The sequence below is a fragment of the Dermacentor silvarum genome, chromosome 1 (genome assembly GCF_013339745.2).
Source record: "Dermacentor silvarum isolate Dsil-2018 chromosome 1, BIME_Dsil_1.4, whole genome shotgun sequence".
Lineage (NCBI taxonomy): Eukaryota > Metazoa > Arthropoda > Arachnida > Ixodida > Ixodidae > Dermacentor > Dermacentor silvarum.
Window position 1 is genome coordinate 191,043,980 of NC_051154.1, and position 15,610 is coordinate 191,059,589.

The 15,610-nt window shown below is 41.0% G+C and overlaps 1 protein-coding gene across 2 annotated transcripts in view; it reads left to right on the plus strand.

The window, feature by feature from the left end:
- The first annotated feature begins 525 nt into the window (after window positions 1-525).
- LOC119436551 (guanylate-binding protein 4-like) overlaps window positions 526-15,610 on the plus strand; it is a 162,635-nt gene continuing 147,550 nt past the window's right edge. The window contains exons 1-4 of one of the 2 annotated variants that reach the window (XM_049658538.1): window positions 526-903; window positions 1,921-2,015; window positions 10,576-10,737; window positions 11,182-11,242. In XM_049658538.1, the coding sequence (XP_049514495.1) occupies window positions 810-903; window positions 1,921-2,015; window positions 10,576-10,737; window positions 11,182-11,242 (412 nt within the window). In that variant the 5' untranslated portion in view covers window positions 526-809. The remainder of the gene's footprint in view (window positions 904-1,920; window positions 2,016-10,575; window positions 10,738-11,181; window positions 11,243-15,610) is intronic. The other variant, XM_037703429.2, reaches the window with a different exon arrangement.

The following is a 15,610-nucleotide window of genomic DNA, read 5'->3' on the forward strand; positions in this document are numbered from 1 at the left end:
CAGTACCAATGGATAAAGCCATGGATCACATGGTTAATGCAATTTGATACACTAAAGTTATTGAAGTCTTCTGAAGCATTCAAACAATGACAACAATAATAATGTTTCCATTTGTTTTAGGAAAAACCTTATAGTGCACATAAACAAATTTGAGGCCACAGCAAGCCCAACAAGCATGGAGGATCCATGCCAACAAGTTTCAACAACAATTTGAATGCTTTACCTGGCTTCACGTTTGGATTTAACCACCGTGCTGCAGACCAAAACTGGACAATCGTCTCAATTAATCGACTGGTCGACTAAAAAGAACTAAAATCCCGCGCCACCCCGCACTGCACGAAAAACCAGAACCAGAACCCCATAACGTTTTTTTATAGTAGTATAGTAGAGGTATCTTTCAACTACTTTAAACCTAAGCCATGCTTAAACAGCCATCTTCAAACTACTTCAAACCTAAACTTTCTTTCTCTATGCTTAAACTTTGCTTGAACCATGCCTAAACCGGCCTAAACAGCCGCTAATGCCGCTGCACAACCGTTCGACCTTACGTCACTTACGTTTCCGGTTTAATGTTCAGCGGGAAACTGAAGAAACGGCTTTTCGTGAGAAGGGCGGCGGTACCGACTACTCCAACTGCACGTGTACGGCTGTAACTATGATGATACGCCAGCCACTGCATGCCGCAATACTGTACTACATAGCACCGCAATAGTACCGATAGAAACAGCACCGGCGAGCGAGGGCACGCGGAAACAACAGAAACCCCGACCGCCGGCAACACCGAGAGATCTCGTCGGCGCCGCGAGCAAATGGGGTCTTCCCTGGCGCCTGCTTTGAAGCATCTTTTGCGGCTTGTGCCGCTTACATTGATCTTATTGCCCTTGTTTTCTCCCATGAAAGCGAGTAAGTGACATTTACTGCCTTTTTAAGTGCCGAGCTGTCATTTGGTTCGGTGAAGGCAATGCTTTGTATATTTGTTGGATTGTGCTGATTTAGCGTTTTTTATAAAACGCGCGTATAGCTGATTACATGGTACTATCGTGTTGTCTGGCGCGTATAGTGCATGATTGAACAGCGCGAAATGTGTCACAAGATGAGACAGAACACACCGGCGCACGTATTTCGTCCCTTGTGTCTTGTTACCTCGGACGTGTTCACTCATTCGCATAGCTCAGTTTGCTATATTGCAGCCAGACAAACCATGTTTGGCAAGCCGCTGTTCATCGTTGTCGAGCAGTGGCATTTTCGCGTGGTCAGCTGACACGGCGCATCGAAAAGGTTCTGCCTGCAAGTGTAGGTCAAGCATTTTAGTCATGTTCATGCACTGCCTCCTGCATGCACTAGGTGTGCGCAAAACTGAAAGTTTGAATGGCGAATGATCCAGAGTTTATTGAAAACAGACTAAAAAAAATAAATAAAAAAGAAATCTGTACTCCATTTATGGTTGTGTATCAATGCTGTTGAAAGCTGTTTCAAGAATTCTTAAATTTAAGCCGTCTTTGCAAAACGGAAAACCAGGTTATGCCAAATCGAATAAGCAATAATGCAAGTAAGAATTCTCAAAACTTAATTTGTTTTATACATTTTAGGTGCGAAAACCGCCTTAAAGAAGTTTTCATGACGCTGGGCTAGTTGGTTTGTACTTGTTATGGCCGGTGTAAAACACGCGAAACGATATGAAGAAACAACAGGACAAGAAACAGTGTTCCTTCAAATCGTTTGGTATGTTTTACATCATAGCAATAACGTTTGTGCAACTTCCTTTTTCTTTTTATATAAACTGAGTGTTTTGGGTGTTGGCACAACTTCAAATACATTTTATTTCATCTTACAAAAGCATTTTATTTCATCTTATAAAAAATTGAATGCCATTTTGGAATTTTTAAATTGATTTCTTATTTTTCTCTTATTTTGTTCTAGGTCTCCAAGCTTATGCCCCTACTGATGCACCAGTACAGATAATCAAGCCTAGTGATGATCACAAGAAGCTCATTATAGACAAAGAAAATATAAAGGCAAGAAAAACGATATAATTAAAGAAAATTAAAGCTGTACTTCAGCTTAGAAGAATTTGTAAGGCATGTTCAAGTGAAACTTGTTTATGCAGCTTCACTGGCATTTTAAAGAGTCTGATAAAGGTGCAGTTATAGTAATGAATGCCGACATGTACAAATAAGCAGACTCATTCTTCCTGCATTTCAATAGTGTGCATTATACCTAGGGATCAGAATTTTTTGTGTTTTTTTTTATTCCCACCTAAAATTTTATTCACCTTCTCTGCCCCCCCCACAAGGCAATTATAATCGTGCATTTTGAGCTTCTTTGCAAATTTTTATCGCTTGTGACAAACCAAGATGCTCATTTCTGAACCAGCTCTAGCATATCAACATACATGATCACAGCTTGTCCCATATATAGGCTACAGGCTAATTAAGATGGGGTGTACATCCACCATATGGAGTGTTTTCTTTAGCTTTAAAGTTGCTTGTCTGAAGTTGCACTGGAGAAAGTTTAGGACCTGGCTTGCCTTTGCTGTTATGTGCTCGACATGAGCTTAGCAAGGCAAATTGCTTGCGAGAAGACCACTTAAGTATTTGTTCGGTCACATAAAGCACTGCATGGGCCTGGGCTGGGTAAGAAATTGTTGACTCGGGCCCAGGTCGGGCCTGGATTAGACCCAGACATGGTATTATCAACTCCACAAAACTGAAGACTATAACATCTGTAGCCCTATGCAAATTTTAGGTCATTGTTGTCTGTCAGTTTATGGGAAAGTCAAGGCAGGCAGGCCACGACACAGCAGCTGTACGCTGCACAAATTAGTGTACATCAACGCTCTTCAGCCACGGAGAAAACCGTGCCCATTGTACGCCCCGCTTTTTAATGCGATCAGCTTTTTTTGCCTACTTCAGGTACTTTTCAACTATCTATCCATCCATCTGTCTATCTTATGTCATGTTACCCAATTGTTGTCTACTAACTTGAGCCACTACGTATGTCGTCGGGGTCATGGTAGTTCCATCGTCGTCATATAGTCCTGATCATCCCGTTCTAGTCATGTCCTCGTAACGCTGTCATACCATCGTCATCATTTCAGATATGTCATGAATTGTGGTCATACCCTCATCGTTGTACCGCCTTTGCAGTTTCATCGACGTCATTCCATTGTAATCATGCTGTCATCATTCAATCGTGATTATTATGTTGTTGTCATGCCATCGTCGTCATTGCGTTGGGGACATATGGTCATCATCATGCATTTGTTGTCATACTGTGGTCGTCATACAGTCATGGTCGTTACATTGTCGTCATTCTAGCTTCGGCATCTGATTCTCGTCATATTGTCGTCGTCCCACCATTTTCGTTGTAGAGTCATCGTCGTACACTTGTCGTCATTCCATTGTCGCGAGGCCACTGTCGTCATGCTGTTGTCACACCGTCGCCATCATTTCAGGAATGTGATCCAATTCTCATACCGTCATCATACCCCTTCGTCATTCAATCAACACAATTTCTTCATTTTGTTATAATTATGCTATCGTCAGTCATTCGTGATTATGCCACCATCATCATGGCATTGTAATTGCGTTCTGGTTATTTATTTTCATCACTTCAGAATCATTCCATTGTCATGTTGTCGTCGTCATAATGTCTTCGTTGTCACTGTATGCGCCTTCGGAGTATGGTCCTCGTCCTACCATCATGAGATAACCTTGGCGAGCGATGGCCATAACAAAGCACGCCAATCACGGAGACAGTGCATGTAGCATATAGCCGAAGCAATTGAAATCTCAGGAGGACCACTACAGATTCTAAATGAAGGTGGCCTAGTCAGTAGACCTCTCTCTGTTTGCAAACAGCATGACGTCAGTGAGAGTTCCCCTCCTATCTGCTGCACCTACGAAGTGGATGCTGATTGGCAAAAAATGTTCATACGACCTGTTCTCCCTGCATAAGCGTGCTGCTTGTGTATCAACTGCCGCAGTCATATTTCCAGGATATTGCTAATCTTTAGTGTGGCAGCATCTATGAACTGGGCTTAAAAAGTATAATCGTCCCTGTTTTACCGGCACAACAACATAATGTTGCCAAGTGCATGGTTCCCTTAAGTGAGCATGTAGAGATATCGTAATAATAGAGAGTTTTAGAATAGAGGCCCCAAAAGTTTGGGGCCCCAAAGAGCTTTGTGGGTGTTAGCATTGGGGCATGCAGGGGTGAAGAGTTTTACAATAGGGCTTTGCGTTTGCGAATAGCGTCTTGCGCTTGCAGCATCACTACAGTGTCAAAGAACTAGTATAAATATTAAAATAAACTATACCATTTTATGATAAGAAGAGCAATTTTGACTTTCTTGTTTTTGCGTTTAATTACAATTTAGAGGTTATTCTATTAGCAGCAAGCAATTTGTTGTGCTTAATTTTGAGTAACCAACTTTACGTGTCTTCACCAGCCAAGCTAATCCATGTTAGGCCTACGAGCAATAAAATCGACTATTGAATTCGGAATCAGCGGTGTCTAATTAATCAATCTTCATTACACACATTAGTTGAGAGAAAGCGATAACCGCAGTGACTTCTCCTAGCTTACAAACTTCAAGCATTACCATGAATCGAGTCCAGTTTGATGCTTGGTTCGAGCCGTCGCTTCGATGGGCGCCTCCATGTTTGTTGACGCAAAGCTTTTGGGGCTCCCACTAAATCTGTGAAATAGCGTGCGTGCCCGACGCAAGACCCAAATGCAGTTTGCGCCTTGCGCCGTAGATCAAACAGCCACAAAAGTGTATTAATCTTCGAAAGCGAACATTTTACCACAGAAGATGCGCATTTTCACGGTGCCGAAGTTATACCTCTCTTAAATGACCGGTCTTGCAACAAAAATTTGTATTGCATTGTCGTGAAGGCACAAATTTGCACCCCATTTACACTGTAGTGTTAAATGTTATACAAGATGAACTTCGTCTACAACAGTAGACCTACCCATCACAGCAACTTAGTGGAGCCATACCCAGTGGTGGTGCCTGAATTCAGATAAGCAATGAATGCTGCTAGGGCCTAGTCAAGCTGTTCAAACCAGCTTTTTGCTCAAGCATCCATTTCCAAATTATATTTTGGAAAGAATAAAGTGATTTGACTTGATTTGATTGATGTAAAAACACAAAAAACCCCAGGTGGTCAAAATTGACCTGGAGCCTTTCTTTACAGTGTCCCTCATAAACTGCTGTGCAGCTTAGGGATGTTAAACACCATAATTTAATTTTAATAATTATTCATGGTCATGTGAGCATACAAAGCAAAAGCGTACATAAATACATAATTCGTTTTGCAGTAACTTTGCTGTTCCTGATGCCTCCAAAGTGTGTGCTGCCTCCCTTTGCTGCTCTCAACTTTATAAGACCCAACTTTTGCATATTTATGTGCATCACCACAGCATAAAGTTCGTGCCATAAAGTTAAGTATAACATTAAAGAAAAAGAAAGCTTAGAAAAACGTGGCGCCATAGACACCCAAACACTAATCGAAGAGCAGTGGGATGCTACGCTCTTAGTGGTTTCCAAGATGTAGCGCAGCCTGATTGAACGGGCACAGGAGGTGGCCATGGCCCTCGGCTACCTGGAATAAGGAGGCCGCCCACCTAGGGTGCAGACATCACTTGCTCAGAATAAATATTTATTCTCTCTCACTCTCACCAGTTTTACTTAAGACCATGAGGTCTGCGTTAAAACGAGATAATTTCAGTGGTTTGCCTTTTGTGCATTCCCTGTGGTGAAATGTATACTACATGCACCTTTGGCAGTGGTCAAAACATGCTCGGCGCTTATTTATAGTCATACATTTCAGTCGATATATTATGCTCAAGCAAAAGTTCTTTTTCTGCACACAGCGCAGATGGCACCGAGATACATGCACTCGTGAATCATCGCATCTCATTCATTCTCACCTGTTCTAAAATTACGGGTCCTGAAGTTCTATCGGCGCCTGATCACTACGACTGGTCTTATCACAAGTAACACATGTCCACAGTCTCACAAGTGAGATGTATTGCTCATCGCGTAGTTTACCACACATACACGCACACAATGTGGTCTGTTTCCCTACAATATTGTTGCAGTGTTTTGCCGCACACTTTACCTCACCACAACAAACATGGCACACTCCATGGAAAAGTTGATATTCTTCAACCATCAACTATCACAGACCACCACGTGGTTCACCTTCGCAAGTAAAAAAGGCAGGTGTCAGATTTCCCTTGCACAGTTTACCACACACCGATGTTCTCTGACACACAATACTGCTAACCTGGCTGGCAAGAAAATTGTGTAGGTTCACGTTTAAAAAAAAATGCGCGTCCAGGTGGCACCCACCTACACCAAGCACAGTGCGACTGCACCACGCAGAAAGCTGGTGGTGGCTGTGTTTTGCCAACCAGGGTCACTGCACTTGCACCAGCTACATCACAGCGTGACGTCGCCCACGCAGTCTGACTTACCCCTGGAGAGGTCTATACGGTGCATCACTATGTGGTCGCTACATTGCATGAATGCTAATCGCATTCACTTCAATAGTCCTTTTAAGATGGGTTCTGCAGGAATATTTGCGTTTTCGCGAGACTAAAAAACTCTGGTCAGAATCTTTCCCAGGTCATTAAGACCTCGAATTCGTAGAGATGGTCGGTCATTGGGATAGTTGGGAGTGGCGGTGAAAGCGAACTTCAAGAGTTGCTGGACATCGCAGAGTAGATTCGAAATGATGAAGAGCTATAAAGGATATTTGCATTGCAATCGCTCTAAAGAGATTGAAAACTGTTTGATTTGTGCTTGACTCGCTGTGAAAAAATTCTCTTGACTGTCTTCAGGAATTCAAGCTATCTTTCATATAGCAATCTCAAGAGGAATCAATTAGAGGGGTTTTGGTACAGCTGGTCACATTTTTCAAGCGCAGAAGATGTGCCATCTGCAATATTTTGTGCGCAAAAATATGTACATTTACGACAGCTGTCACTGATGTGCCACTTTGCACTTCCTCTGCCTGATCATTTTAATGGAAAAACAAAATTTAAATACATTTTTAGTAAGTTCCTAGAGTACTTAAATAAAGTGGTAGCAAATAAATTCTGCAAAGTTCATTCACAATTTTTTGCAAGTTTCCATTATTTTTCTTAATTATTTGTGCAAGTGAGTTGAATATGCTGCTGTAGTTTATCGCATAGTTCATAATTAAAATTAGACTTTAAGTGTCCATTGTACTAAGATAAATACATTAAGCCTACATGGATGCTGCAAAATTTCTGAACATTAGTGAGGGATGTGAAAAAGAAAACAGAATGCAGGAAATTTGATTGTCTCGGTGAATTTTTCTTTTGAATGCTATTTTCGCACGTTAAGTGGCTCAACCCTTGTGTTCGCAGCCTTTTATGTGTTTTTATAGCGCTAGGTGGGTTCTCTGTGAATTTACGTGAACAACGAAGCAGATCATATTCCAAACTGACGAGAAAAAAACTGTTGCCTACGTTGTGCATGCACTGTACTGAAACAAACATATTGCGAAACAAGGATGCCTAAATTGTCTACTGAAATACTGACACCATTATAATGAAGCCGTATAAAGTAATAAAAATGGCATATTCCGTGTGAAAATATGATTGACATGAGAGTTAGCCTTGCGGATCATCAATTTCTGTTTAATGACAAAAGCTTCTAGTGGCTTTGTATTATGGTATTCCTGAAAGCCAATAGACCAGCGTAATTAAATTTACATTTGTGCCAAGTTTATTGGCTAGAGTTCCATCACTGTACATCCCAAAGATTATATGATATTCAAAAGTGAGGTGAAATGGCTGGCGATGTGTACAGGAGTGCTCACGTATGCCTTCGCTATAGTATATTGCCGAACAACTATTTAGAAAATATAGTACCGTCATTCATATCACACTTCAAAGCACGAGCGGGTTGATCAACAGATGTACTTTTCTATATCTTCCTCCCTAAATGTAAGCAGGCATTGTGCCACTCCCGGTGGTTGTTGCCAGCCTGATGCTTCCCTGTTTTCCTAACTGTCCATTGTATATGTGTGTTTTCATACCAATGATTCGAATAATAATCTTATGAGTGTTTGGCTAGCAATAAAATGAAATATTTATTTTTGTCAGGTAAAGTAGCCAGCAAGAGGGGACATGCGGCAAAAAGCTGCTTTGATGCAGCTTGATAACCTCCCAGCACCCGTTGATCACATGACAGTACATTCACAATAACTGAGAACTCGACCTAGCTTCGTATAGGCTAAAGGGCTGGGTCGAACAGAGCCGGGCTGGGTCCGGCCGGGCCGGAATCTTTCGGGCCTGGGCCGGGTACGTCTAGATTCAAAATCACTGGGCTGAGCTTGGGCCAGGCCCAGTCCTGAAAAACCAGGCCGTGCAGTGCTCTACGGTCACATTAGATAAGAAAATATACCACATAAATTAACCCTTACTAAATGTTCACTTTTTATTCGTGAACCTGACTAAACTGCATTTAGAAGTATTAAAATCTATGTTCCACTTTAAGCACAGTGTTAATATGGAGTTAAGGTCTTCCTGGGGGCAGACAGTTTCAACCGATGTCACAGTTCACTTTGCTATATATGCAGCAATCATCTGCGTATAGTCTAAGATTACTATACTCTGCCTCACAATATGTTGGCACTAAAATGGATGCTACAGCAGGTATTGGCCAATCAGGAGTGCAATGTGCGAAACCACTGCGTATGTTGCCATAGAGCATTTTTTGCTCTCAAAAAATGGTGGGCGCACAGTACGCTTTGTTCTCTGCCGATTTCCAGTTCTCTTGAAAGGGTAGCCGATTGGAAAGGGGAAAAGTCTTTAACTGCGTGTCCATTTTAAAAGCGCCTGTGAGTGTTTGCCACAGTGAAAGCTTAGAGCAAGTGGAAGCGACTGTCAAAGGGTCGCTCTCACAACGCCTCGTGACAGACGGCAGTCTACAATGAGACATTATGCTGCTGTTGAATGCATGATTCACCTAACAGTGCTCTGTTGAACGGTTTGAAGCGCTTGGAGAAGTTTGAAGAAACCGAACAAACTTCCACAAAAGGCTGCCTTGAGGGAAAAACTTTCTATCGATAACGCAGATGGTTGATTATGCTAATACGACGCCACCAAAAGAAGGAAAAGAAACTAGGCTAACTGTCAACGCATATGATAAGATTTTGTTGATGCTTTGGTCCTCTTCTAACCGTTAAAGACATGCGAAATGAGCCAAGAGTTCACCAAGCTTCTGTCGAATTCTAACAAAAGAACCATCGTTGCCCAACGATCACCTGTCATCTCTACCAGGTCTTGTTCTAGCTGTACTTCAGAATATTTAGCCAAAGTCTTCTTGTGCCTGCATTTGTTGTTGTTTCTCATGGGGAATATGTGCCAGTTTGATAGTTCGTTAGCATGCCAGATAAAAGGTGTCCATGGCTGTGCGCATTCACCATTTGGATATACACACTGTCGTTTATTTTCTTTATTATTATTTTTTTCATTGTTTCGTTGGTGAGTATCCCATGCTCGATGTCAGCTGCAGTGAATTTTATTGTTGCTGTGTAATACAGCCAATGTTTCTATTGCTGCGTCTTGAGTAGTAGTCATTTACTGTTTGCACACATCGTGTTTAAATTGCGTAAAAGCTTTGTGCACGCGAACTTCAGAAATCTACGTACATTACACACTTTGTGTACGGAAAATCAGTGACATGGTGCCATCTATAGAAAGTACAAAGTACAAGCAAACATTCATAATCTATAGTCTCTGAGATCTGGCACTGCCCGTGGCTTGTCGCCTCCCGCGCCGCAATATCTCGTACGTCATGTACAGCTAGTACAGCATCTTACATTAAACCTAAGTGCCAAGAAATCAAAAACGGATCTCGGAAACAGTGCCAAATGGTCATGAATACTTTGCTGTGGAAGCGTTATTACACAAACCTAAATCAAATGCAAGCATCTGTTGGGAACGAATTGGCCAAACAGTGCACAATGGTTCTAGAACTATGCTAAGGCTCGTAGCCTTGGCTGCGCTGCCAACTTGTGAGACAGAGTATAGAAGCACACTTAGCAAGATTACTGATATATATATATAAGGAAACACAATGGTCCAAAAATGGATTCTTATAGAATGCCAGACAAGACTTCAAATATTATGATGTTTGACCTTGATGGACCACATGTCTGTCAAAACAATTTGTCTAGCTCAAAGAAATAGTCAAGTTTTATTCAGTTATGGTAGCTATTATCGCACTTATTGGTTTCATTAATATTTACATAATCATTAAGCACCGTTTATTACTCATAAAAACTTTGAGATAGGCCCTACTGATAGTTGCAGTTGTATATTCCACATGCTCGATCCTGTGATGACATTTCTCTGCGCAAATTTGAAGTGTTTCTGCGTCACGGGAGGTCTTTAAACAAGAAGAACCTTCCTAGCATTGAGACACTGCTGAGAAGTACGGAAATCTGACTGGATTGTGCCTTACTTAGTCTAACTCTGTCGGATGGCAAATAAATGTGCATTATTAGTGCCTGTGTTATTTTCTTTCAGGCTATCTCCAAGATCAAAGGTCCTGTAGCTACCGTTGGTGTCGTGGGAAAGTTCCATTCTGGCAAATCTTTTCTGATGAACCAGCTTATGGGGAAGACTAAAGGATTTGGCATTGGCCCTTCTGTTCGGCCTGAAACAATGGGCATCTGGATGTGGGGAGAGGTGAAGTTCCTTTTATCATTGCTCTTTGGCATGTGCTTTTTGGTTGATACTGTTGTGCTGCCTGGCAGTTTTTATGGCATAATATACATTGGCCTTTTTGTAATTGTAAGGTTGTTATTTGTTAACACTATAGGAACATTTGTCCGGCACAGTCGGGCATCAGATCCTGTATTTGAACTTTCCAACCTTAAGGCTGGAAGGTTGCATGGTTCAAAGGGGCAGATTGAATAAGATGAAAAATAGCTTTAGCTGCGAAATTCTCAAGATGTATTTTTCTGTTTGAAAGTCATGTTGCTCCCTTTCAATGTGTTTTAGTCTTTATAAGATTCTAAAATTGACTGAATATTTTGTGCTTGTCTGATTATTATTATTATTATTATTATTATTATTATTATTATTATTATTATTAATTTGTTTATATATTTATATATCTATCTTTTGCAGCCTTTAAAAGTACGATTGCGATCAGGGCAACAACTTTCCCTCATTTTCCTTGACACAGAAGGTAGGTACATTCTATTTCACTATTGACTTATGAACAGAAAACAAAGAGCCAGTTCATGCAACTGAAGAAATAAAAATTTGTAGGGGTACACGAATATTTGAAATTTCAAATACAAATAGAATAGTCGTCACTTTTCACTTTGTTCTCAGTTTGAGGTTTCATTATTCAAAATCGTTTAATATTAATGTTTATCCAAATATAAGGATGAACAACAACAACAAGTAACAGGGGAGAAATACCAATGTAAGGGGAGACTTCTGAGCCAATCTGCTGTAGCAGAGCCAGTTAGTTGGGTAGAGGCACCAGTTCCTGAGCAAATGCATGAGCAGATAAGTACTGCTCAATAATTTCCAGTTATTCAATAAGAATGCCTCGCTTTTAAGCAGCCTAAAAAACTGATGTCAATTTAGGCAAAGCAATTCATTATTTGGGCAGTCTCGCCAAGTTTGCATCTAATTGAAACAATGTGCGGTGCTGTATCCCTCCAGTGAACACAGCACGTGCATCTGGTGATGTGCCGTTTTCTTGATTAATTACTGAAATCTTCATAGTCATACCTGCCACTTTCCCAATTTTCCAAATTTGGGCTCATTCTACAATTTTATGAATGTTGCGTCAAGTGTTATAAAAAAATAAATACTGTTAGCAATAGTTTCACTCATCAATCTTCGACTATACTCTTGAGGGCACTAGAGTGGTACTTGCTTCGAGCAAGTTTATTCAGACAAGTTCCTAAAGCAGACGAAATCGGCAACATCAAAGTCGCTGAGTTTCTGCTGTTTAAAGTTTGCTCCTTGTGGGCTGCGTCTAAAGCGAAATTTTATTTCAAAGTGCCTATTTATCCAACTGAAGGACTGTGCTCAGGGTAAATTTGTCTTAAATGTGTATTATTTCCCTCCGCCCTCTTCTTTGCTGTGCCTGCGGCATTTTGAAAAAATTTAATGTTAACAGGTTGGCAGGGTATCAATCGATCAATGGAACTTTATTGTCAAGAACAAAGAAAAAAGTATTAAAAAATATTTGGATTGATAGCCTAAAGTGGGTAGTGGCCGTCCAATAAAATATGCAACAAAATATGCACTGGTTAGCTAAGAGGGGAAAAAACACACAAAAGAAAACAAAACAGATATACATCATACACGTATACATATACACTTATAATGCATACACATATATATTTTTAACATGGAATGAACATAAACTTAAACCTTATCTCCCAACATACGCACAAGTTTACAGGTCTTGGACAGACAGAAAAAATGACTTGCTTGCAAGGCCGAAATTACGTGCAGTTTTTATCTCAAGAGGGATCATGTTCCAAATTTTAATTTTATTACATTTATTAGTCTTTCGCCATAAACGTTACGACATTTGGGCCGGTTTAAGTTATTGTTTCAAGCATGTTGCATATTGCGTATAGGAAAGGAAAAAGGATCAACAGGAAGAGGCAAGTTTCTATTGTGTTATGTTATTGATTGTAACAGCAATCTTGTAGTCACGCAACATCAGAACTGAAAGAATGTGTTGTGATTGAAAATATTACCTATAGGTTGATTGTGGCTTATGACTCTCAATATTCGCTTTTGGAGTCATTCAAAATGTTTTAGATAACTAGTGTATGTCACACCCCACGAATCCAAGCAGTAACTTTTGGGACATTGACATAATGAAAAGTACAGGGTACGAAGTACAGCTTGTTGGAAAATATTGGCGAGTTTTATTAGAGTATAGCAGCGATAGGCTACCATTGTGCATACATTCTGTACTTGCTCATGCCAGTGTAAATTCTCATCAAAAATGACCTCTAAGTATTTGAAAGAAGGAACTTGTTGATAAGATTGTTGTTTAATGATAAGAACTACGGTATCACTACGAGGTTTGTTAGAAAAGTATCTGACCTTTGGCCGAAGAAGAAGAAACTGGCATAACTGGAGCGTTGGAAACCTAATCACCCTCGAAGTAGTCTCCTTGGGACTCCACACACTTCTCCCAGCAGGGCTGCCATTGTTGGAAGCATTCCGAGAAGGCGTCTTTCGGAATGGAGTTTAGCTCAGCGGTCGTTGCAGCCATAATGTCCTCTTTTGTCTGAAATCGCGCTCCTTTCAATGGCCTCTTGATTTTGGGAAACAGCCAGAAGTCGCAGGGGGCCTTATCAGGAGAATAAGGAGCCTGTTGAACTACAGGAGTATGGTTTTTTGCAAAAAAAGTCGGAATCAAGTGCGAGGAATGTGCAGGAGCATTATCGTGATGGATGCGCCAATTTCCTGTTGAGCACAACTCCGGTCTCTTGCGCCACACAGCATCACGTAGGCGACGGAGGACATCCCTGTGGTACTCTTTGGTGATTGACCCTGTGGTGCGTACTTGTGGTGTACCACAACGCGGGAGTCAAAGAAAGCAGTGAGCATCACTTTGACGTTGCTGCGCACTTGGCGGGCCTTCTTTGGTCTTGGTGACATGGAATGCTTCCACTGTGACGACTGGGATTTGGTTTCCGTGTCATACCCGTACACCCAAGACTCGTCACCAGTGATTATGGTGTTCATGAAGTCGGGGTCACTCTTTGTGGAATCCAGCATGTCCTGTTAGACTTCAACACGAAGTTGTTTTTGTGAGCAGCTTCGGCACGAATTTCGCCGCAACTCTCTTCGTGGCCAAATCTTCGGTCATAATGGAATGTGCAGAAAAAGTGCCGATTCCCACCTCTTCCGAAATTTCTCAGATAGTCACACGACGGTCCCGCATCACCACAGCGTTCACTTCGGCAACGACCTGTTCATTTCGGCATGTTGATGGCCGACCGGAGCGTGGCTCGCTCTCCACCGATGTGCAGCCGTCTTTAAACCGGTTGTACCACTCTTTAATCTGTGTGCTGCTCATAGCATTGCCACCGAAAGCCGTCTGAATCTTCCGAATGGTTTCCACTTGGCTGTCGCCCAGTTTTTGGCAAAGTTTGATACAATAGCACTGCTCCAGTCGCTCCGTCATTTTTCTTGCAATAAAAAAACCGACGAGAGCACTGCGCACTACCTCACTCAAATGCTGCATCCCAGCAACTGATGCTATCGGCAGGCGGGAAAAAATTTGCGCCTGCTCACGAAGGTTCAAGGTCGGCTGATGCAAGTGCGCTTGTTTCATATCCATCAGGTGTTCGACAAAAAAAATCAACGTCGGATACTTTTCTAACAGACCTCGTATGTTTCTTGCGAGAGTGAAATACAACATATTTTGTTTTTGCACAATTGATAGTCAACTGATTCTTGGTAAATCATGCCGAAATGTTTGACAAATCGGTCACCACGTCATTTTGGAGAGCTGCAAGGGAATGTCCTGTAAAAAAAAAAAAAAAAAGTGCACCAGATAACCAAAAGCAGCTTTTTATCATTTATAAGCTCCTTAGTTCGTTAAATGTCTAGTTGAGAATAACATTACATGCATGTATCAAATAATGTATATTGGGTCATTCCATGCCAACTGTCCCAACCGTGGTGCTCGAGCAATAAATATCCAATTCTGTCATAAAATTACAAAAAATTCACATATATAAACATTACTTGCAGAGTATTTTCACGAAACATTTTCAGCGTAAAAAGTTTTGTTGCGCCCGTGAGGACCATTTGAATTTCACGAAACGGTGGAAAACCAGATGCCAAGCAAGTTTGCTAAAAATTGACCTTATTGCGCAATCTTTCACTGTTTACATTTTTACGTTGTCTGAGCATTTTTCTTTCATTTGAAAACAGTTTCACAAAATGCTTTTATGTTTTTCAGTGCTTAGCACCAAGGTAAAAATGCACAAATTATAGCGTTTTGGGGAAATATTTCACAAAAAAAATTCAAGAAAACCTGGAATTATTTTCGGGGAGTTGTCCCTAAAACGTACTATCTTCTAAAATTTAATTTTCACCTCTGTGCTGCACACATCTAAAATAAAATCCTCAATTTGGCACGAGTACTATTCTGGCGCCAACTCTGTTTAGACATCGGTAACACACTAAAGTGATAGATGAAAAAAATATGCAGAAAAACGGATATAATTGAGAAGCATAACTACTTTCTCTACGGAAATTTTAATCGAAGTAATTTGCGTTTTCTCACACACACACAAAAAAAAAAATTTGAAATTGAGTTTTATCATTGCAGTATTTTGGGTTGCACTTCGATTCACATCATAGCATATTGGTGGGAAATACAAACCAGGGTGGGAGCAGATGGTGGTGTGTGCGGAGAGGAATAAAAGCCGTGGTCATCAGATGTTCAAAAGAACTTAAATCTTGAAGGTATGCCTGATTAAGGTAGATTGACATAGCGTACTTCTATGCTACTGAAAGTATACATATGTGGCCGCCTGCGTGTGAAGTGGTAGAG